Below are 25158 nucleotides of genomic sequence, written 5' to 3'. Positions count from 1 at the left end.
CAGCATCAACTCTCCTGGGAAGGCTGTCCACAAAGTTTAGGAGTGTGTCCATAAAGACATGGATGAGCAAGTTTGGAGTGGAGGAATTTGAATGGCCTGACCTCAACCCACTAGAACATCTTTAGGATGAATTAGAGCAGAGACTGCAAGCCAGGCCTTCTCGTCCAACTTCAGTTCCTGACCTCACAAATGCGCTTCTGGAAGAATGGTACATTTTTCCCATAGACACACTCCTAAACCTTGTAGACAGCCTTAACATAAACATAACATTTGAAAATGTTATATTGAACCCTACAGACTAAGACTGGGATGCCATTAAAGTTCATGTGTGTGTAAAGGCAGGCATCCCAATACTTTTGACAATATAGTGTACCTGTATTCCAGGTATCAGAAAGAAATGAATAATGAGAACCACTCCAGGAGAAACTTGAAAAAAAAAAAAATCACATAATTTTTTTTCTGTAATTTTGAACAATATCCCCCACACCCAAACACATCAACCTTGCACTGCTAAAAATTGAGAATGTATATAAAAGGCACACAGGACCCAAACCTCTCTGCTAGTTATTTCCAACTGATAAGTTCTAGGATTCGTAGTTATAACATCTTGATATTCTCGTAATATTGGTCCAGTATAACTTTTTTTTACCATACAATAAACTGCTACTAGTTTAGGTTAATAAAAAGAAACATTCTCGTAGTAGATATGGGCAGAAAAAAATACTGGAATTTATAAATGTAAACATAGGAGAGTAAAAGAAATGGTAGCAATTCTGCTAGGGAGTTGTAATAGGTAAGAACTAACAAAAAGGATTACCTCCCATCTTCACAGTGTAATGAGAAATAAAGTCACAAATGTTCAGTCAGATGGTACATTTCAGACTGGCTCAGGAAATTTCTTGGAATCGTCATGCATCACAACGCATATAAACAGCAAATGAATTTCACATCTTTTTTGTATCATTTTTGCTTGTGTGGCTGCTTTGTGCAGCTGCATTCAGAACAACAGATTCACACCATGAAGGTTGTCTTGGAGGTCACACTAAAATAAGACTGTTGTTTTTTTTTTTTTTTTTAGTCTGTTTTATTTAAAGGCTTTGTCTTCACAAAAACCTATTTTTTTAACATAGGTATTTTATGAAGACTTCTGTCTTTTCAATAGATACTAAACCCATTTTCTAGCACAGTGGTCCTTAACTCCGGTCCTCGGGGCCCACTAACTGGCCAGATTTTAAGTATTACCTTGGGGAGATGCAGACTAGAGTACTGCAATCACTGAGCAGCAAATGATATCACCTGGGATGTATTTCAGTTATCTTGCAAACCTGAACTGTTAGTGGGCCCTGAGGACCAGGGTTGAGGACCACTGCTCTAGCATATAGTTACCCATAGACATCAAATAATGTCAGATTTGTAGGCATAAATTGACTGCTAGAAGGTCTATCTTAAGGATCAAGGTTTTTGCCTTCATGTCAATTATAGCCAGTGAGCCAACGAGGAGAGATAGAGAGAGAGAGAGAGAGAGAGAGAGAGAGAGAGAGAGAGAGAGAGGGGCCGAGCCACTGCTCTGTGTGTGAATGGACATGCAGAGCAGTGGCTTGGGAGCGAGCCTGCTTGGGTTCCCCCCCCCCCCGCCCTTGGAAGCTGCTTGCTCTGGGGGAGCTCGGCAGGAAGAAGGTGCCAGGAGTGCCAGCGGAGGACCCAAGAAGAGGAGGATTGGGGCTGCTCTGTGCAAAACAACTACACAAAACAGGTAAGTATGATATGTTTGTTATTTAAGAAAAAAAAAATACCATTAATATCACTTTAAGCCAGCCATAGATGGATGGAAATTTGGCCAGGTCAGCAGGGACTGGCTGAATTCTGATCCACATATGGGCAGGCTGGTTGTACAAAAGTTCTGTGCAACCCCCCTGTCAGATCTTTGCCGCTCAATCAAAGCTGTCGGCTATTTAGTATTCTGATACTGATCAGTGTATTTTGATGGTGGGGAAGTCTCCCCGCTGTCAGAATAGAAGGGCACAGTGGGAGGATTCCCCCATCAAGATCAAGTGTGTGGATGGGACAATCGAGTCATTGTTTTTCCGTTCAACTTATTGATTGAATGAAAAAAGACAATGAATCATCTATGGGGTGCCTTACAGTTGCACATAGATATTAAATCGCAGATTACAGGCCATTTTTGCATTATGCATGCATACATCATTTTCTAATATAACACAAAAAAGGTTCAAGCGCTGATCCTAAATGCAATTTTCAAGTTGTATCGTGACCCAAAAAGCTATACAGTAGTCTGGTAAGAACAGTATATCAAGTGCGCCAAGGCCGCCCAATCCTTAACACGGGATGGTGTGTAAAAACAGTTAAAACAGAAAAGAAGGATGGCGCTCTAGCGTGCAGATATAGTTAGTAAAGTTAAAATAATGACCCAAAAAATAGTCTCATGGTGAGCCTTGAAGGTTTAATGAACACACATGGATTAAAATAATTACGGTAATCAATAAATATACTTCCAAACCGAGCCCTGAAGCATCTGGATCTCCTTAGGGTGCTGTGGGGATCCCTGGTGATGGTCGTGGGACTCCAATAACGTCGGGTAACCCAAGGTGGAAAAAGGTGCTCCCTGATGATAGATGTCAGCAACCGATGGTAGAGGCTCACACGGTCCTGTGTGCGGCCGCTACACTGAACCGGGGCCAATGCGCTGTTTGAAACCGAGTCCTCCGTGAGAACCATAAGTGGCGCGTGGATGGCGTCACCGGAAGTGACCGGAAGTGACGCCGCGGAGATACACAGGAAGCCGGGCGGGACGGAGGAAGTATCGCAAGAGCTTTTGAAGAGCTTCTGGTTGCCACAACTACATGTTTCGCTATATCTAGCTTTATCAAGCTGACATCACATAGATTTGTGTATTTTCAATGTTGCCCATGAAGGTGCATGAAAAGACCTTCTCCCTGGTGTACAGATTTTTTATTTTGCATTGGCACATTATATGCCCCCCCATGGCAATGCCCAAATTGCCATGCTTTTTTTTTTTACCAAAGTTTCTGTAGTTTGCCTATTAATCTTAAAAATGGGGGAACTTTGGCCACATTTACATCTGCGAATGGGCCCAACAGAATTTACAAAATTGCAGAGATGTATAGTAACGAAGTAGAACTACTTAAGTACTGTACTTAAGTACCGAAATGCAGTATCTGTACTTTCCTAGAGTAGAATTTTTTTCTCCTACTTCTACTTTTACTTCACTACATTTTTTTGATGATTTCGATACTTCTACTCAAGTATTTTTTTTTTTGTGCTGCATAGTTACTCGTTACTTTTAAAAAAATTACCACTGCCAGAACAGTAGATGGCAGGTTGCATAAAGCTCAAAAAAATGTGTATAACGTCATTTGTAAAGCAGCGCATACGAAAATAAAGGCTGTGTATAATAAAAGCTGCTATACCAAATCTTTCCAATAAAAAGAAAATATGAAACAAACAAATAAATTGTGCTACAGCGCTTAAAGTGCATCAAGAAACTACTAACACACACAACTTGGCTGTGCGAATAAAGTGCCTGTGCAATCGATATATCATCGTTGCCCCCAGTGCCCTGCCCACACTCCACACAGTATCAAAAATAAAGTGACATGAATGTGCTAAAGCCTAAATGCAGTGAAAATTATTATTCCCACAATGTAACAGTAAATTCAATTCATATAACATATGACAATAAATCACAATAAAATAAGTTATGAAATAAGTTAGGTCAGGTGCGTGCAACAAGTTGAAGTGTGTAAACCTATCTATAACGAAAAGTCCATAAATGAATTCCAGTGTGCAAATCTAAAGTGTCACTTCACTTGTCAGATGCTTCCACCTCCTTCAGTGCTCGAGTGACCGACCAACACACTTAATGGTGGTGGCACTGGTGGATAGCGTCTGGGTGGCACTGGCACTGACTGCACTGGTTCAAAAAGCCATATATATTTAATTATTTCAATTCTCAATCTCATTGGTCCTCTCCTCATAAGATATTAATAACTTAAGATTAGTTGATGAACTTCTTGGCGGCCCTGGCAGGATGACGGGGACACCCGCCACTTCTGGAGCCGAGCCGCTGTGATTCCCCAACATGTGACAAAGTGACAGCCAGGAGATCTAGTGGCTAGTAGTGCTCAACAATACCGCTTTTATATATAAAAATGAAATAAAATATACTGACTCACAATTTAGTAGTAGGTAGCGTGTAGCAGTAGGCAGCACAACTCAATTCAATCAATCCCACAGCCTCGCTCGCGCCGCGGCCCACGGAATCACTGTCATGATGATCAAGTTAAGACCGCACTGGAGGAGCCGTGCTGCCGTCTTCCCGCTCGAGGTCTCCGCCTCTAAATGTGTTGTGTGTCACTCAGACTCCACCCCTTAGGGCCCTTACTGAGAGGAGTTGTGACGCGGGCGGCCGGACGCGGGAGCAGGACTCGGAGCATTTTCTTCGTTATCTCATCTTCTTCTCTATGAGGTGAGTGAGGTGGACCGTGGAGAGGGCCTAATCCTTGCCATGGCAAATGTGCCATTTGAGAATCAAATAATCAATATAAAATATTAATATATTATATACACACGGGTCATGGGTGGCTTTTTTGAACCAAGAAGAGTGAGACTGATGGCTATGATGATTATCCGACCATCCATGGTCCATGGACCATAAGTGTTGTGTTGTGGTGCGGCCTGTGCTTCCTGCGGCCTGCCTCTGCCTGTGCGGCTGTGCCTGTACTGTAGTGGCCACTGGCAGTGGCACTTGACTTGAGCAAAGCAAATGAGCACTACTAGTGTGAAGGACAGGTGGTGGAAGCATGTTCTGACAAGTTCTTATAATGAAAATAATATAGACAGCTTTTTGAACCAGTGCAGTGCCAGTGCTACTAAGGTGAGAGGCAGAGAGAGAGGCTATCCAGTCCACCACTTTACTTCAGCAGATCACAGAAGAAAGGTGGAAGCATCTGACAGCAAGTGACAAGCACTTCTTAGATTGCACACTGGAATTCAGTTATGGACTTTTCGTTATAAAGTTTAGTTTACACACTTAAACTTGCACCTAACGTATTCACAATCACAACTTATTTTATTGTGGTATTGTCATATATATTTTATATGAATTACATTTACATTGTGGGAATAATTTGCACTGCATTTAGCACAGACATGTCACTTTATTTTTGATACTGTGGGCGATGATTTTGAATACAAGAAGAATATATATAATTGCAGGCACTTTATTAGCATTTTTAGCACAGCCACTTTGTTAGTAGTTTTTGATGCATTTTTCACTTTAAGCGTTGTAGGTTTGATGAAGCTGGCCTGGCACATCATCATCAATTGAGCAAATCAAATCAAACCGCGATTAAGAAGACTGCGCATGCTCCTGTTCTGCCTTTTGATCAGCTGAAAAGATGGACCGCCCAAAAACACCACCTTCCACCCCTGGCTCTTCAACTTCAAGTGATCTGCCTGGCTGTGAGAGTGAGGAAGCTCAGGAAGGAGACCAGCCCTGGCTTTAAAAGGTGGATGCTTTAAAAGGGGAAGGGAGGGACATACTTTATCTGTTTTTTGTTTACAAAAAGTTACAGCCTAAGGAATTGTGATTGTCCTTTAGGTTAATCATTTGAATAAATCATTTGAAATAATAAAAAACAATATGATGTTCAAACTTTTGACTTCTTTCTTTAATAACTACATAACACAGTACTTGTACTTCTACTTTCAGTACTTGAGTAGAATTTTTTTTTCAAAACTACTGGTACTTTTTACTTTTAGTACTTAAGTAGCAAATTTTTTGAAAAAACTACTTGCAATACTTAAGTAAAAAAAATGTTGAATACTTTAGTACTTCTACTTAAGTAACTTTTTCTGCGAGCACTTCCACTTCTACTTAAGTCACTTTTTGATCGAGCACTTGTACTTTTACTCAAGTAGAAATTTTGAGTACTTTATACAAGTCTGCAAAATTGTGAGAACCCCAGCGGGAATTCCTGCTGATTAGCTGCAGGAGGCAGCCCCATTAAAAGTGATGGGAGGCTGTCGACTCCTGCAGCTAATTGCAGCCAACCATGGACGCTCACGTGTAATCACAATGGAGCAATAACCAGTGAGTTATTGCTCCATTGTGATTACACGTGAGCGTCCATGGTTAGCTGCAAGGAGACGGCAGCCTCCCATAGCTTTCAATTGGGCTGCTTCCTACAGCTAATCGCTGGGAATTCCCACTGGGGTTCTCTAGGTAAATGCTGTTGGGCACATTTGCAAGTGTGAATGTAGCCATTAACAACATGATTTATTTCTAAGTTGGAGTTCACTGAATTTCGAACAAGATTTGCCAAATCCCTGTGAAAATTGAACCCATCACTAGATAGCAGGAAGACATTCCTGCTGACAGCTATTAATCGGCTGGGAAAATCTGACCAGAATAATTTACTCTTCCCCTGAGAGAAGTCACTAAGTTGTCTACAAGTTCTAAGAGCCAATAGACGTATGACCACCTCCTAATCCACATGCCGCTGGTTGGATCAGGTGACAATCATCTTATGTCTATAGGCATTTTTAAACCATTGTGTCTTCATGTTCATGCTCTTGACAATGTTAACTTTGCCCATCTCCCTTCTCTATGTTCTTTGAGGAATCAAGCATTATATGAACCTGTAAAGAACAGATCTATTGATCATCCATACAGAACTTAACATTATTGTTACCAAATGGTGAACAAGGACATTGTGTAGAGAAACAATCATTTAAACAGTATACATTACAATATTATTCTTAAAATGTATGGGTGTGTTTTTTTCCAGAAATGTTACAATTGTTAACTATAAATCTTTTAGCTATAATAAGGGATTTTAGATTAAAATTTAATGGTGCTATTCTGCAGGTTTTTATTATACTGAACAAAGACATTTTCCCCAATAAATATGTCTTAAAACATCCTTCTTCATAACATCTAGGTTTTCAGCTTTGCTTGTTAGTATTCTTTTTAAGAACAGTGTGTCCCCTGATGCTCTAACTCACTCTTTAGCACTGAAGTGATTCTGACTGCATGTGGTGCTTAGCAACTGAGCCACAAATATCATGCAGACTTACTGGATATTATTTATCATAATTTCTTCTGTTAAGTGCGTACCAAGGGGCAATAGATACATCTGCTCATCCAGTCAACTTTGAAGTTTTATCTACAGTATTGAGTGTTTAGCATGAAAGTTTTTTTCAGACTTAAATTCAGAAAATCGAATACAACCTTTAAAATGACACTAAACGATATCCTTATTCTCCAAAAATGATGTATACACATCAACTACTTAATGGCCCTGTAATCTATTCTTCATGAAATCGTTTCTTACTGTGTTTTTCTGCCTTCTTGTAGAGTCCTCCGTGAGCTCTGAATGAGCATAGTGAGCATGGTCTTTTGGGAACACTTTTTGACTTTTGATTAATTTTGGGGGCACGCATGTTTTAATAGGGAAAGGGCTGGTAGATTTCTTGTCGAGGTCTTGGTGGTCTTTTGAATAATTCAGACTTTATAATTTAGGGAGGCTAAGTGGGAATGGGGGGTTCATTACTGTTTGTCTCTTTAGTACCTGGATTTCAGAGAACAAGTTGGCACCTTCAATATTGGCTTTATTTAAGGACAGTTATCACTGGTGTAGGTGATCTTTTTATTTGGGCATGATAAGATCTCCATTTTTTTTGTCCATTGGCTCACATACCTAAATTTGGCCTTTGGGGCTTCTGTTATATGTCCCCCTGCTCTGCAGAAGTACTTTGGGGGAAGAACCAGTGGGGACTCTTTTGTTTAGGTAACAATTATAACAATTAACTAATTGGTGATCACCAACCCCCTTATATATTTGTATATTTTTGGAGACTTTTTACAACAGCCCCCTGTAACGCTCCGGCGTTTGTTTAGTGAACTGGATTTGCAGCTGCAGAATTTCCACTCAGTAGTCGTGTAGAGATGTGTTGAATTACCATATCCAACTCTCCAGACTCATCATTGTGGCCCAGCCTGCAAATATACAGACACTCAGATAAGATGTTCCTGGAGTGATAGGTTGTATACAATAGTATAGAGGTGATGTGCTGAAAGGACAGGCGTGAGTAGTGATAGCAATGATAGGCACTCAATAGTAATGTTCAGGAGTGTTAGCAGATGGTGATAGATAGTATGCAGATAGGTTAGCAATCATGTACAAATAACAGGTGGTAGGGGACAGCAGATGAAGTGTACAGGAATTGCTAACTCAGTGCAAGGATATAGATGGTAGTAGACTCAAGAGCTAGCAATCTATGTAACAGTGCAGATGATAGAAATAGTAATGCATAGATAGCAACAGTCTTTAGTATGCAAGAGTAGATAGTGTAAGTTGATAGGAAGGAATCCCCTGTGGGGTACTTATCACTAGTTGGTTTAGAGAGATGAGGGGTCCGGTAATGAGATAAGGATCAGGTAGCGAGATACAGGATCAGTAGCGAGATACAGGATCAAGTAGCGAGACTCCGGTCTATCCAGATACTGGGGAAATAGCTGGAGGCTTCGGCAGCATCAGACAAGGCTGTATAACAAGCGGTTTGCACCAACCCCTTGTGAGTGAAAGCCGGCGATTGAAATAGCCGCTCAGAGCGGCGCCTAGTGATGACGTCATGAGAGTTAAAGGGACAGGTAGCTATATGCGGAAAAAATGGGCTGGAAGGGTACCGAAGGTACCAGAATCTTACAGTACCCCCCCCTTAAGGCCGGCTCCGGAAGGCCTATAGCACTGGTCTCTCCGGGTATTTGGAGTGGAACCTTCGTATAAGCCTGGGAGCATGAACGTCAGAAGTATCCAACCAGGTGTCGTCTTGGGGTCCATAGTTTTTCCATCTTATGAGATATTGGAGTTTCCCTCTGTGGATACGAGAATCCAAAATCTCCTTAATCTCAAATTCTTCTCCGCCCTCAACTTGTACTGGAGGTGGAGGCGAGATGGTAGGTCTTATTCCTTGGTTGGGAACATGTGGTTTCAGTAGCGACACGTGAAAGATGGGGTGTATTTTAAGATCTGCCGGTAAGGTGAGTTGAACTGCAGCTCTCCCAATGAGCTTCTCAATTGGGAAAGGTCCTAGAAACAAAGGCCCAAGCTTTTTACTGGGGATCTTTAACCTTAAGTTTTTCGTAGATAGCCAAACGAGATCCCCAATAGCATATTGAGGAGAAGGTCTTCTACGGAGGTCGTAGTACCTTTTTTGTTGGCTATGAGCATGTGAGATGGTGGTGTTAAGTAAACCCAGAGAGTCTTTTATTTGGGTAAGATAGTCAGAGGCTACTGGGTTACTTGATGGCAGGATGCGTGGTGGAAGAAGTGTGGGATGAAACCCATAGTTTAGGTAGAATGGACTTTGCTTAGTAGTACTGTGGGTTGCGTTATTGTAAGCAAATTCTGCCAGAGGGAGGAGGTCCACCCAATCATCCTGTAGGTATGAGGTGTAGCAACGCAAATATTGTTCAATGCACTGGTTGACTCTTTCAGTTTGTCCATTGGTCTGAGGGTGGTAGGGAGAAGTAAGTTTTCGCTCAATTCGTAGTATATGACATAGAGCTTGCCAAAACTTGGAGATGAACTGTGAACCTCGGTCAGATAAAAGAGTCTTTGGAATTCCATGTAGCTTGAACACATGTTTCACTAATAATTCTGCTGTTTCCTTAGATGAAGGTAGTCTGCGAATAGAAATGAAATGTGCCATCTTTGTCAGATGGTCCACTGACACTAGAATGGTAGTAAATCCTTTGGAAGGTGGTAATTCTACTATAAAGTCTAAGGACACAACTTCCCATGGAACTTTGGGTATTGGTAGACTGCAAAGTAGACCAGATGGTTTTGTAGTGTCAATTTTGGACCTTGCACAGATGTCACACGAGGAAACAAATTTTTGTACAGACGTCTTCATATCAGGCCACCAAAATTGCCTGGTGAGCAAATTGAATGTCTTAGTCATACCCATATGTCCTGCCATAGGTACGTCATGTGATAATTCTAAGATCTTGGTACGCATACCAGGAGGTATGTAGAGTTTGTCGTTTAAGTAGAGGAAGCCTTCTGCATCAGCACTTAGTTGTGGTGGTGGTGAATCCAGTCCTATACTGTGCAGAATCTCTTCCTTCAAGGAACGAACAACACCAATAATACGGTCATGGGGTATTATAGGAAGTGAAGGGATTTCGGCGCAGTTATCTTCGGTTAGCCGTGATAGCGCATCCGCTTTTTTGTTTTTGTTTGCAGGCGTGTAGGTCACTAGGAAGTTGAATCTTAGGAAGAATAATGACCAACGTACCTGCCGGTGGGAAAGAGTCTTGTTGGTCTGAAGGTATTGGAGATTCTTATGATCTGTATATATGAGTATTGGCAATCGAGTACCTTCAAGTAAATGTCGCCAATTTTCTAGTGCCAGTTTTATGGCAAGCAACTCTTTTTCACCCACTGGGTAATTCACCTCTGGGCTACTTAGTGATTTAGAGAAAAAAGCAACTGGGTGGAGTGGTGAAGTATTCGTTGGTCGTTGGGAAAGAACTGCTCCTACAGCCATATTTGACGCATCTACCTCCAGGATGTATTGGAGGGATGGGTCTGGATAGCGTAGTATGGGAGCAGAAGTGAAGCTTGATTTTAACAAGCGGAAAGCTTTATTTGCTTCTTCAGACCATTTGAATGGTTTCTTTACACTTGTAAGTTGTGTGAGCGGTCTCACAATAGAAGAGAAGTTCTTGATGAACTTCCTATAGAAGTTTGAAAATCCAAGGAATCGTAATGCCTTACGAGTTGTTGGTACAGGACAATCCAGTATACACGATATCTTGCTCATATCCATCTTGATACCATTCTTAGATATGATGTATCCTAGGAATAGTACTTCTTCCTTATGAAATAGGCATTTTTTCAATTTTACGTATAAATTGTGTGCGAGTAATCTGGATAGCACAAGTCTTACATGTCTTACATGTCTTACATGTTCGGACAAGGACTGAGAATAAATGAGTATATCATCCAGATATACCACAACACAAACATCAAGTAAGTCTCTGAAGATGTCATTTATGAATCGCTGAAATGCTGCGGGAGCATTACACAACCCAAAAGGCATCACTAGATGTTCGAATAATCCGTATCTGGTTCTGAATGCCGTCTTCCACTCATCCCCATTACGGATTCGGATGAGGTTGTATGCCCCTTTTAGGTCCAATTTTGAAAAGTAGGTAGCTCCGCGCACTTGTTCAATGAGTTCGGGAATGAGAGGTAAAGGATAGCGATCCTTTATCGTAATGGTATTTAATTGCCTATAGTCAATAATAGGCCTGAGACTTAAATCCTTATTGCGGACAAAGAAAAGTCCTGCAGCTGTGGAAGAAGTAGAGGGTCTAATAAACCCTTTCGCTAAATTCTCATCCAAGTATTCCTTGAGATGAGAAAGTTCATCCTGAGAAAGAGGATAAACATGACCGAAAGGTAGTTTACTATTAGGGAGTAGATCAATAGAACAATCGTAGTCCCTATGGGAAGGCAATACTTGAGCATTTTTTTCAAGGAAGACTTCTGATAGATCCTGATAACATGGTGGTGGTGAAATTTCATCTGACACCATGGACAGGATTTTTTTATATGATTGGAGGTTACACGTGGTCTCGCAGTAGTGAGAGGGGAAGATTAGAGTCCGTGTTTTCCAATCAATGATTGGTTGATGTATGTGTAACCAGGGAAGTCCCAAAATAATGGGAAAATGTGGTGAAGGTAATACATCAAAAGTGGTGGTCTCAGCGTGAGACTCGTTAGCAGTAGCAAGGAGTGCTTGTGTCTGATTGGTAATTGGACCAGAAGATAACGGAATACCATTAATAAAACTAACAGAGACAGGTTTAGATTTTGAAATAATAGGTATTTTATTTAAAGCAACAAAACTAGTGTCAATGTAGTTCCCACAAGATCCTGTGTCGATCATAGCCTTGGTGGTGATCCTATTGTGGTCCCACTGTAAGGTCAAATGAATAAAAAGATAGGGATTAGAAAAAGAAGTCGTTAATCCCCCCAGCAAGACATGTGAACACTCACCCTCTTTTTTGCGGACAAGGGGACAGACGCTTATCAAATGATCCGGGGAGGCGCAGTACATGCAGAGATTTTCAGATCTTCTCCTGGCTCGTTCAGTAGACGATAATGGTGGGCGTATGGTTCCTACCTCCATAGGAGTAGGGTCAACGGGCGAAACCCGAGAAGGATTGGATAATGGTACTCCCATTTTCTCAGCCTTTCTTTCTCGCAGTCGCCTGTCAATATTGATGCTGAGTTGTATTAAGGCATCCAAAATGCCAGGTAAATCCGCTCGGGCAAGCTCGTCTTTAACGGCTTCTGATAACCCGAGTCTGAACTGGGTTCGCAAAGATGCATCATTCCACCCTGAATCAAGGGTCCATCTTTTGAACTCTGCTACGAAGTCTTCAACAGGTCTCCTTTCTTGTTTTAAAGCCCTCAATTGGCTGTCAGCAGTACTCTGCCTATTTGGGTCTTCATATAAGCTAGCGAGTTCTGCTAAGAATAAAGGATAGGAGTTAAGAAGAGGGTCATTTTTCTCAAAGAGAGAGTCTGCCCAAGCCCGTGGATCACCCGACAAGTATGAGATAGTGGTGCAGACTTTAATTTGGTCTGTAGTGTAAGTACGAGGTTTTAAATTAAAAAGCAATTGACATGCGTTTTTAAATTCACGAAATTTTTTCCGATCACCTGTAAACACTAGAGGAGGGTTTATTTTGGGCTCACGAGGTTGAGCAGCAGTGAGCTGTGAAACACGGGCTATCTGCTGTCTCAAAGTCTGATTTTCATTTTTCACTTTGGCAAGGGAAAGGATTAATGCATCTACCTTTTGTGTTAGTTGTAACACATGAGTGGCTAATTCTGCTGAATCCATTTTTTTTTCTGGTTCGTGCAATCTGTAACGCTCCGGCGTTTGTTTAGTGAACTGGATTTGCAGCTGCAGAATTTCCACTCAGTAGTCGTGTAGAGATGTGTTGAATTACCATATCCAACTCTCCAGACTCATCATTGTGGCCCAGCCTGCAAATATACAGACACTCAGATAAGATGTTCCTGGAGTGATAGGTTGTATACAATAGTATAGAGGTGATGTGCTGAAAGGACAGGCGTGAGTAGTGATAGCAATGATAGGCACTCAATAGTAATGTTCAGGAGTGTTAGCAGATGGTGATAGATAGTATGCAGATAGGTTAGCAATCATGTACAAATAACAGGTGGTAGGGGACAGCAGATGAAGTGTACAGGAATTGCTAACTCAGTGCAAGGATATAGATGGTAGTAGACTCAAGAGCTAGCAATCTATGTAACAGTGCAGATGATAGAAATAGTAATGCATAGATAGCAACAGTCTTTAGTATGCAAGAGTAGATAGTGTAAGTTGATAGGAAGGAATCCCCTGTGGGGTACTTATCACTAGTTGGTTTAGAGAGATGAGGGGTCCGGTAATGAGATAAGGATCAGGTAGCGAGATACAGGATCAGTAGCGAGATACAGGATCAAGTAGCGAGACTCCGGTCTATCCAGATACTGGGGAAATAGCTGGAGGCTTCGGCAGCGTCAGACAAGGCTGCATAACAAGCGGTTTGCACCAACCCCTTGTGAGTGAAAGCCGGCGATTGAAATAGCCGCTCAGAGCGGTGCCTAGTGATGACGTCATGAGAGTTAAAGGGACAGGTAGCTATATGCGGAAGAAATGGGCTGGAAGGGTACCGAAGGTACCAGAATCTTACACCCCCCTCCCCTCCTTTAATAAGTACCAAGCACACACAGTTTTTGTTATACATTTTTTTAAAAACCCCAAACAAAGGGGTTACGTTTTATTCCAGTGGCCATCAGTGTGTAGAGAAATGCACCCTTGTCCTGTTGTAGTACATATGAGAATCATACAGTATGTTAGTTGCAGTCACGTGCACTGCTCTATGCCCCTAGTCCATAGTCCTTAGTCCCTAGTCTATCTCTGTAGCAAGCAAGAAAGGGTGGCTACATACAATTTGACCATAGAGAACAAACATAGCCACCTTTGATCACCAGAAAAAAAATAAATTTGGAGGAGGCTGAGACCAATAGACACCTTACCAGAAAAAGAAGGCCTATATGTGCTTATATGCGCTTCGCATTGGTTAGCACAGGCATTTATGATGGATACTCACACTGGGGCATTGTTTTACGGGGTACAGTGTATGGACAGCTACACCAGCAGTGCATAGAGCATCAGGGCCACTAAGTGCAATTTGGTCCTGAAGGGTGGCCATGATATTTGACTTAAGTTCACCTTTTAATTTTTTATGAAAGATGAAATTACCCTTTATATTTCAATATTTTTATTGAAGTAATAAGGCACAATTTTGAACAATAGTGCAAAAAGGTTTAAAATCAAGTACAAATACAGGAATGTGTTTTCATTATTCGTAAACATACAATCTCCTAACAGTGAACTGGGAGATCCCAGCATTGAGTAATCTCGATAGAACTATCAGTCAGGGTAAAAAAACTATATATAAAATATAAGAAAAGAAGAGGGGAGGGGAAAAAAAACAAAAAAAAAAAAACAACACAGGTATAGTGGAATCCCCATGTACATTCCTATATGTATCGTCATTATAGAACTATATGTTCTATCAACTATTGAAGAAATCCAACAAACACCGAGAAGAAAAAAAAAAAAAAAGGGAAGAAAAGGGGAATAGATCAGGAAAAAGAAGAGAAAAGAAGGAAGAGTAAGTCAAAATTTTTTTATGGTACGGATCGTATCCATAGATCCCACGTCACCTCAAATTTTTTGGTGGAATTGCGGAGAATACAGGTAAGTCTATCATTATAGATTATCCAGTTAATTTTATTCTTTGCATAATCAAGGGGAACCGTCAACTGCTTCCAGTATTTAGCAATAGTTACTCTGGCTGCTAAAAGTATATAGGTAATGAGTTTTGTAGATTTTTTGGGGACCTCCTCGGAGAGTTTTTAAAAAAGCGCAGGTTCCGGAGATCTATGGATGTTATTCCATGTCACTGGATTTATTATTATATAGGATTTATATAGCGCCGACAGTTTATGTAGCGCTTTACAACTTGAGGGTAAACAGTACAGATACAGTACACTTTAATACAGTGGGAATCAGAGGGCCCTAAGAGCTTACAATCTAAGAATCAAATTAAATACTCAAATCCAGAATCTAGTAACTATTGGACATTGCCACCAGACATGATACATTGTACCTATCTGGCCACAATGCCTGAAGCAGATGGGGGATGCAGATGGGTGCATCTTTACAATTCTAGTCAGGACTAGATACCAACGTATTAGCATTTTATAGCTTGTTTTGATTAATGATATGTTAATGGATATTTTGGCTAATGCTGCATAGGCTATATCTTGCCAGTCAGATAAATCAAAGTGATATTCAAGTCCCGCTTCCATTGGGACATAGAAGGGTGTTTGGTAGTCGGGTCAGTAAGAGTGGCATACACCATAGATAACCGTCCCCGTAAGAACTTATTTGTTTGACAAGTTAATTCAAAATTTGTAAGTAGGGTCTCTTCAGTAAGTTGGGTTTAGATCGTATAAAAGAAATAAGCTGATTGTATCAGAATTGTTCACTCTAGGCCATTTGTAGCGTATCTTTGAAATATTGTAAAGAGTGTGGTTGGTCACCGTTGAGATAATCACCTATCCTAAAAAGCCTCTTATTAAGCCACCTTAAAAATGGCATCGGAGTCATTCCAGGAGAGAACTCAGGATTGCAAAACAAGGGGGACAGTGGGGTATGTGGAGATGACAGGGGCTTCCTATGTTTTACTCCATCCCAAACCGCCAGGGAGTGGGACAGGGTAGGGCATAACATAGGGGGGAAAAGACGGGCAGGAAGTCATATTAGAGAACCAATGGCATAACTTCTGATTGTAAATGCTGCAGGTCTCCTTTTGTGTCATTTTAATTGAGTTAATTCTGTCAAACCAAGATAAAGGATAGTCTGCCCACCGTCGAAGATCTTCCTGAAATCGACAAAAAAGTGGAGGATAATTAGCCGGTAGAGAGTGTCAATAGAAGCAGTCAGTTGGATACCTAGATAAGGAAATGAATGTAGCGCCCATTGAAAGCTATAAGCGTTGCGTAAAGTCTGCACCATCCAGGGAGGTAAAGAAACATTAAGGGCTATTGTTTTTTGGGTGTTCAAGGAAAGTCCTGAGAATTGGGAAAATTGGTGTAACAAAGTTAATAGATTACATAGGGTAGTTTTAGGATTGGTGACATACATGAGGAATACATTGTCGGCGAGCAAGGAACATTTATGTTCCCGTTGTCCACAATGTATACCATGTATGCTAGGATGGGATGGAATCTCCATGGCTAAGGGTTCGATCGCCAATGCAAATGGCAATGGAAAAAGTGGACAGCCCTGTCGTGTTCAACGTCGGATAGAAAACGGAAGTGACTTAAAACCCTTAATGCAAACCTGAGCTGACGGATTGCTGTAAAGCTTTTTCAGTAGTAAGATAAATGTACAGCCAAATCCAAAGTCTTCTAGAGTGGAAAATAAATAGTCCTAATTTAAGCTATCAAAGGCATAGTGAGAGAGGTAGCAATTCTCTAGGTAGTGAAGAGTTCCAATTGGAGCGCACTGCAGAAATCAAGGCTATAGACCGACGGATCTGATCCAATGTTCGGTGTTCGTTTATAAAGCTGGATTGATCTTTATGGATATAGTGCGCTAAAAAAGTACCTAAACGTAAGGCTAGAAGCTTTGTTAAAATTTTGAGGTCGCAATTAATCAATGAAATAGGGTGATAATTAAGGATATCAGTAGAGTCTGTATTCGATTTGAGTATAACACTAATGAAGGCCCTATTCTCATCTAATGGAACTTATCCACCGTTGCACAAGGAGAGCCAAATAAGGGTTCAATTGTTCAGAGAAGTTTTTATAGTAATTACTGGGGAGACTCTCGAGACCTGGTGATTTATTTAAGGACAATGTTTTGATAGTGGTGTGAATTTCTTCACCTGTGATGGGTTGGTTCATGAGCTCCCTATTTGAGAGACCGTAAAGAGAAGGTATTCAGGAACCTATTAATATAAGTAGAAACAGAGCCCTGAGGTGGGTTGTATAATTTGGTATAGAAATTCTGAAACTCTTGAAGAATTTTCTGGGGATTTTGAGAAAGATTGCCTCCTGAGGGTCTAATTTTTAGAAGGGCTGTATAATGTGTGTTTAGGGGTGAGTTTACGTGCTAACAACGAGCCCGGTCGATCACGCCAGGTAAAGAATTTATGATTAGCCCAGCATAGGTCTTTCTCCGCCTTTGTAGTTAGGCAATTGGTAAGTTCTGTGCAAGCTTATTTAATAGATCAGGGTGAGGGGGGGACATTTATGTTGGTGAACTAGGGCTTCATATTCCTTAGTTTTGGCAGTGATTACCTCATTGCGAGCTTTCTTAAGTCGAGATGAGAGCTGAACCAGAAAACCCCAAAAAAAGCTTTACGTGCCACCAAATTGACAGCGGGATTCGTGTCTTCTGCTTCATTGGTATCAATGAAATTACCCTTTAACATAACCTTCAATACTACCAACTTAGGTATACATTACACCAATTTTACAGAGGCAAGTCTTGTGAATAATGTTGTATCACACTCACTACTAAATGGTAAATGGACATATTTATGCAAAAATATATTTGTTGGAGATTTATATATTATGTGGTTAAAAAATACCTGTATTATCTGCAATAATGTCTTGCTCTATTCAGTTACCTCCATACAGTACTCGTTTGTGATGATACAGGATTTTCTAAGCCTTTGTTGAACTTTTGTTGTAATATTTTGTAACTCGGTGATAAGTGCTGAAAATTCATAACATATTCTTTTCTCAGCTAATTGTGAGAAACTTTCCCCTAATGATACAAATTGTCTATTCGGTGCTTTCTGCTGTTATGCTTTTCTCAGCTAGTCCTTTCAAGCAGAATTTGCAGAGCAAGGCTATGCATATATTTGTCATTACAAAATAAAACTAAGAGCATGGACTGCTAGAATCAGTGAACTTAGTTTTCAGCATAAGTTTGCTTTCTTTTTTTACCTCTAGTTATCTGTGGTCATTAAATGTACCACACACAGTGGTAAACCTTCCACGCCTCTCGGTGAAAGATTCCATTCCTTCTAAAAGAATATCTTCTGCGCCTGGTAAGACCCTGGCTTGCCATGTTTACCACCCAGTGTATTATGTAAAGTGTTAACTTGCATTTAAACATGGTTTCAGAGAAAATGCAACATAATCACATTACAGTTTTCAGGAATACCTTTTCCTTTTGTCCTTTTCTTTCTATCTCATATTTCTTTCAACTGGTCCCTTCTTCTCTGTAAAAAAAAATCCACAGTTGTTTTCATTCCAAAGGTGTGTAAACTATGTAACAACACTTCACACAGTTTGCCTTCCCACATTTTATGGGTGTTACATTAAACTTACTAGGGCAATGAGTTGTGGGACTTTATGTCAAGTTTCAATATTTCAGATCGTCACAATCTATGAGCATAGAAAGCTGTGAATAAAGCCTGCAAACAGTGTTTTGTGGGCTTCATTCACACTTACATTGTAACAAAATTATTGTTAGAATATACAGTAACTTAAAGAGGAGGTCCAGCACCCCCACAAAAAAATGTTTAGGTCAGCAGCTACAAATACTGTAGCTGCTGACTTTTAATATTAGGACACTTACCTGTCCTCGAATACAGCGATGTTGGCACCCCAGTCAATGTTTCCATCGGCTCTCGGTTGCTGCTGCCGCCATTGCCTGTAAGGGAAACCAGCAGTGAAACCTTGCGGCTTCAGAGCTGGTTCCCAACTGCGCATGCGCAAAGCGTGCTGCGCTTTGTTATTTGCCCGGCGACGGGGGAAGGAGGAGGGGGGCCAAGCTTCCGGATTTCGCTGCGTTGAGGTCACCTGAAAGTGGGAGCAGGTAACTGTCAAAACCAGGTACACGTTCTCCCCTACCCCCTGAAAGGTGCCAAATGTGGCACCAGGGGGGAGGCAGATAAGAAGATTTTCCTTTTTTAGGCGGAGCTCCGCTTAAAGTAGTTCTTTACATGCAGATCAAACAATGTCCTTTTGAGTGTGACATAAAGCAGTTTTGTATGATTTATTGTTCCTCTGATGTTCAGATGTTAATTGAAAGACTGAAATTTTGTTAGGAGATATGCAAAACAAGTCATAGCATTACCTTTTTGTTAATGCTAGCAAATATGTGTAATGATGTTTTTTTTTTTTGTAATCTAGCAACTCTTAGGAGTAAAAACACTGAGCCCCTTCAGCAGGACCAATTTAAAGCATCTTTCCGTTGTGGTACTGTGACCAGTTATGCCAAAAGACCTGAACTGGAAATTAGAAGGAAACATGCAAGAGCTACGTCTGCATACTGTTTAGGATTGAAAGGTAAATCAGCCACAGACTAATTTCACTTTACTAGTTTCGCTTGTAAAAAAAAATCACACAGTAGTTCAAAACCAAACCGTAAATCCACATTTTGACACCTTTCTGGCAAATCTGGCAGACAGGAACATAGTCAACTTGATAAATAATATCTGCTTCATGTCTTATTCTCATGTGATTCTAGAGGTTCTTGATATGTATCTAATATTGAATAGGAAATGTTAGGGTGAGTCTAGGATGGAAAAGGACCTGGGGGTACTGGTAGACAACAGGCTTGGCAGTGGCGTGCAATGCCAAACCGCTGCAAGCAAAGCCAACAGAATACTAGCATGTATAAAGAAGGGGATTCACTCCAGAAATAAAGAGATTATTCTCCCACTCTACAAGACTCTGGTCTGGCCACATCTGGAGTATGCTGTCCAGTTCTGGGCACCGGTCCTCAGGAAGGATGTGCTGGAACTGGAGAGAGTCCAGAGAAGGGCAACAAAAATAATTAGGGGAATGGAGAACATCGGCTATTAGGAAAGACTACAAGCACTGAATTTATTCTCTCTGGAGAAGAGACGATTGAGGGGGGATATGATATGAATGTACAAATACTGTACTGGCGACCCTAGCATAAGGAACAAACTATTCAGAGAAAGGGAATACAATAAGACACGTGGCCACTCACTAAACTAGAGAAAAAACGGTTTAACCTAAAAATACGTAAGGGGTTCTTCACTGTCAGAGCAGTAAGGATGTGGAATTATCTTCCACAAGCAGTCGTATCAGCAGGGAGCATCGAGAGTTTAAAAAAACTATTAGATGGGCACCTTAAAGACCACAACATACAGGGGTATACAATGTACGGTTAACAGCAAACACAAGCACATCATAGGTTGAACTGGATGGACTGATGTCTTTTTTCAACCTCACAAACTATGTAACTATGTAACTATGAAATTTTACCTGGTAATAATTATGAACTCAATAATGACAACTAGTGTGGTTACAATAGGTGTTGGCACTTATCAAGTGAACCAGTCTGCATAGATTGCTTTAATACTTTTCAGTGTTTACTGAATTAAACTTTCAGAGCTCCTTCACACCTGAATAGTTTACCTGAGTAGTGCACTGCATGATAATTGCCTAGGCTACCTGGATTGTTTCCTTCAGTAGTGCAATTTAAATTTGTGTGGTTGTCTTAAATGCAGCAGTTTCATGGCACATTAAATGCATTGAAATGATAGGACACATTCATCGCATACAAACCATATTATACAAATCTTGGCTTCTAGGTGATGTGGGGCTCTAATGACACTTTTCCACTGCAAGTACCGGCTCGTACCGGCTCGGCTCTACTCGGCCCTGCTTGGCCCGGTTTGCTTTTCCACTGCTGGTACCGCATGGTATAGTGTCGGAACGGTTCGGTACGGTACGGTATAGGTTTGCTTTTCCACTAAAGTAGTACTAAAGTTAAGTGGGTGGGATAACAACGGGGTGGGTGGGATTCTCTGACCAATCAGTGGCTAGTAGTGACTGCATGCAAAGGATTGTGGGATATGGTACTAGTTTGGTACCTGTTGGAACCACAATCGAGTAGGTACTGTTTATTCAGAGCCGTACCGTACCGTACCGTTCGGTTCCATGCAGTGGAAAAGCAAACCTATACCGTACCAAACCGTTCCGACCCTATACCATGCGGTACCAGCAGTGGAAAAGCACAAAAGCGTGCCGAACCGGTACGGTTCCATGCAGTGGAAAAGCACCATATATGTTACATTCACATATTTACAAAATTCTTATGAAATGTTTTACATGTGTGTGTACTGATTGTTGCATTTGATTTCATATCTGTTTTTTTTTTATATATAAATGTGGATCTTTTCTATGGTAACACCTGTAGTAGTGTTATACCACATTATACATGTAATTGTTGAGTTTCAAGCCAGCCATACATGAATCAAAATTTCAAAATTCAGCCAGTTTAGCAGGGACCGGCCAAATTTTAATCCATGTATGGGCAGGGAGGTTCTACAGATCGACTTCTGTACAACCACCCTCTCAGATTTTACCCACTCGATCACCACAGGCTATAGACTGCAGCCCTGATCAATGTATTCTGACTGCAGGGAAGTCTCTCCGCTGTCAGGTAACAATAGTTTAGTGGGGATTCTATCTTCCACATTCAGTGTGTAGATGAGGGAATCTAGGTTGATTGAAAAAAAAAAAAAAGACTACTCTATGGGCTGCCTTACTGTATAAACGATGGTTTAATACAAAGTAAAGAGATCCCTGACACTTGGCCATGCTATTATCTACTTTTACATTAGCTTTGGTTATAATTAGCTTTAGTTATAAATTACTATTCTGTGATTACAAGTATTTGTTGTGGTTGGGAATAGTTCTGGTTTATATTTGCATCCCCTCCAGTTTCCATCAAGGTTGCCCTCATGTATCTCAGTAGCAGTTTAAGCTGGCCTTGCACTAGTGGATTTTCAAATGAATCCTCAGACAAAAATTCTCATTGCTACATTTGATGACTTTGTGAATGTCTTTAATAAGTACTTCAAAAATTCAATTTACTTTTAACATTTTATTAATTAATGTATTTTCCTGAACAGAAACCACATGCATTGTTAGAAATTTGTTCATTCACGAAAAATGTTCCATCCTGCTCTTTCTCATTATTGCGGTTGACCATCAATTTGATTCCACGAACAATTCAAAAATCGAAAGAAATGTCTTGAAAACCTAATTCTTGTAACGTATGGCCAGGTTAACTGCTGATTAAAGGGACATAATAGCAACAGGGCTAAACATTACTTGTAGTCACAAAGGATCGCAAATGATCAACATCTCCCAAACCAATATTTTTTCCAGAGATGGGCTAATTAGGATATTTGGTTTGCAACAATGCATCAGAGTATGCTTTGCTGATACCAGCAGAGTTGTAAACCGTCCCTGATTTCTGAGGACAGTCTGTACACTAGTACAGGGGTGCTCTACCCCTGGCTCACAGAGCCCTCTGATGTGTCCCACAACTTCAAACCAGGTCAACACATGCCCATGCTCTGGGATGGCAGGTTGGCAAGCCCAGATTGCGATCAATGGGTTGCCATCCCACTATCCCAGAGCCTTAGAATGCATGGAACCAGGAACAAAAGCAGAGGAAACAAGTGGACACGGAGAGAGCAGGAGCCACATAAGCCAATGCTTACTATCTACCGCCAGCTACTGTTTCAGGCATAGTCATACCAAGTGCATTTTTACCTGGGACCTTACTAGCAGCCTGGGGAGTGATGTTAGCAGAAGCTGGAAGAGGAAAAGGCCAGTGCATTACACATGATATACACTGAATTTATTCAATGGGCATATTCATAGGTTGCTCTCACACTGATCCGCAGGTGCAATGCAGTGCACCTGCGGCTTTCCTGCGGGTTAGCTGCACTGAGCCAAAGTCTTCTGTTATATCCTGTGGGTTTGGTGTGTTTCTGAAAGCGCACCAAAACTCCTGAATCCAGGAGTTTTGGTGTGCTTTCAGAAAGTGCGCCACACCTGCGAGATGTAATAGAAATCTATGACTCACTGAAGCTAACCCGCAGGAAAGCCGTAGGTGCACTGCTCTGCGCCCACGGTGCGAGTAAACCACAGTGCTTCAGTAAAAGCAGCCTTATAGGGAGCTCAAGACAGTAAGGGCTCATATACATTTGCTGTTTGGGGAGCAGTAAAACCCCATAATTCATTGTGCCCCACCGCTGATTACCGAATCAATTAGGTGGCCCTCGCTGTTCAAAAGGTTGAGCACCCCTGCACTAGTAGAATATTATTAAAAATTTTTATTTTTAAGAACATTTGTTTGATTTTCTGATCATTAATTGGGTCAATGTGACGTTTATTTTCAACCACAATAGGAACATTTGAAGGAGGATAGAAAATCCTTAAATACGGTACACAAATTTCTTACAATGATATTACAGTAGTAAATGTTTTTCCTTAAGGAAAGTCAATTGTTCCAAAATCAAATGTTAAGAGCAAACAGAGTTTTGAAGTACTTTAGAATGATATTTGTCAAGCCATTAAATGCACTGAGAATTTTCAAAAATCTACTAATGTATTGTCAGCTTAAGATTTAGAAATGGAAATGCATGTCCCTTGAAACGTCCCTTGTTTTCAGTATAAAACAGGATTTTCCATCAGTATTGGCCATCTGCTTTGTGAAAACCCTTTTTTTTTTTTTTTGCTATCTCTTATTTTTTACAAACTATTTTTATTATAGCTAATAGTTCCAGGTGGAGGATGGTAAGAGATCATTTCATACACAGCTGTTTCTTTGTGAGTCTGCTGCCCTATTTCCAACAGCTTCCTGTTTATGGAGGAAGACATTTATGGGAAGAGAATAGTATTTGGTACTTCATTAGAAACTTGTGTTTTCCTTTATATACTCCCATTAATTAGCATCGTGAGACATGGGGTTTTTTGCTGTTATATTATGTAATGCTTTTTTTTTTTTTTTAATCAGAATTTATTTAAGAATAAGGTAAAGTAAAGTGTGTAATCCTTTTTGAACTTAATGTTATTTGACCAGTAGCATTTAAAATACAGAATTGTGTTTTAATTTGTTAAATATTATTTTGTCTATAAATTATGTCTATCGTTCTTCATAACCATAAGAACATTACTTGTACTTAGCTTAGTTATACCAACCAAACAACAAAAAAATCCCTGGAAATTGTGCTTTTTATTACAATGGGGGACTTCTGAGTGTAGAATAATTAGTGCCCTCCACCCTAATAGAGAAGGGATAATGTTTACTTTCTACCATTCTGTTCTGCCTGATCAGACTAGATCATAAAAAATGCAATGATTTGTTACTGATGACAAAGATTTTCCAATATGTTGTAAAATGGCTTAGTTCAATAAAAACCTCTTACAACAATCACAAGGTGCAGTAGTAAAAATTATGGTCAAATTGCTATTTTCTGGAAGCTTTTTTCAGGTTGCACATGGCCAGCCTAAAGCAATATGATGAAGAAAGAGGATCTGCACTCTCTCTAAAGTTGTGCTGACATTTTTCATTTCAATACATTTTATTGAAAAATGTTAGGAACCGTACAAAGTTATATGTAGAATAACTTCAGAGATATTGAGGCTCACATCTTTGCATTGTAGGCATAGAAATAAATTCAGGCGCAAATATATTGAGTTGTATGCTAATGGCATGTAAGCCCCCCAGGAATGCTCTGAAGATAACTACAGTGGTCCGGGAAAGGTTGCATTGCATCCCAAACCATATTTGGGATCTACTTTCAGCTAAGTGCACCTTAACCGGCTCCCAACCAGCCGCCGCCTTTTTACTGCGGCAATGTAGCTCTGCTGCGCAAATCGAACTAGGCTCCAATTGCCCCCTGACACCCGCGATCGTTCCCCGCTGAGAGAGAAGAACAGTCAGCTGTTGTAAGCACAGCTGACCGTTCTTCTCCCTGGAATGATCACAGAGCCCCTGTGATCCTTCAATATAGGATCACAGGTCTCTATGATAATTTCAGAAGCCACGCCCCCCACAGTTAGAATCACTCCCCTAGGCTCACATTTAACCCCTTGATCACCCACAATGTTAATCCCCTTCCCTGCAAGTGTCATTATTACAGTAACAGTGCATATTTTT

General features: G+C 40.6%; 1 protein-coding gene across 2 annotated transcripts in view; it reads left to right on the top strand.

The window, feature by feature from the left end:
- The window catches only part of LOC309553352 (uncharacterized protein), a 163544-nt gene that overhangs the window by 59656 nt on the left and 78730 nt on the right, over positions 1-25158 (top strand). For both annotated transcript variants that reach the window (XM_082254452.1, XM_082254451.1), the window contains exons 9-10: positions 18168-18265; positions 19356-19511. In XM_082254452.1, the coding sequence (XP_082110578.1) occupies positions 18168-18265; positions 19356-19511 (254 nt within the window). The remainder of the gene's footprint in view (positions 1-18167; positions 18266-19355; positions 19512-25158) is intronic.

This window comes from Pelophylax lessonae, assembly GCF_965119305.1.
Source record: "Pelophylax lessonae genome assembly, chromosome: 4".
NCBI lineage: Eukaryota > Metazoa > Chordata > Amphibia > Anura > Ranidae > Pelophylax > Pelophylax lessonae.
Note: the sequence above shows the minus strand (reverse complement) of the source record. Positions and strands in the feature narration are given on the sequence as shown.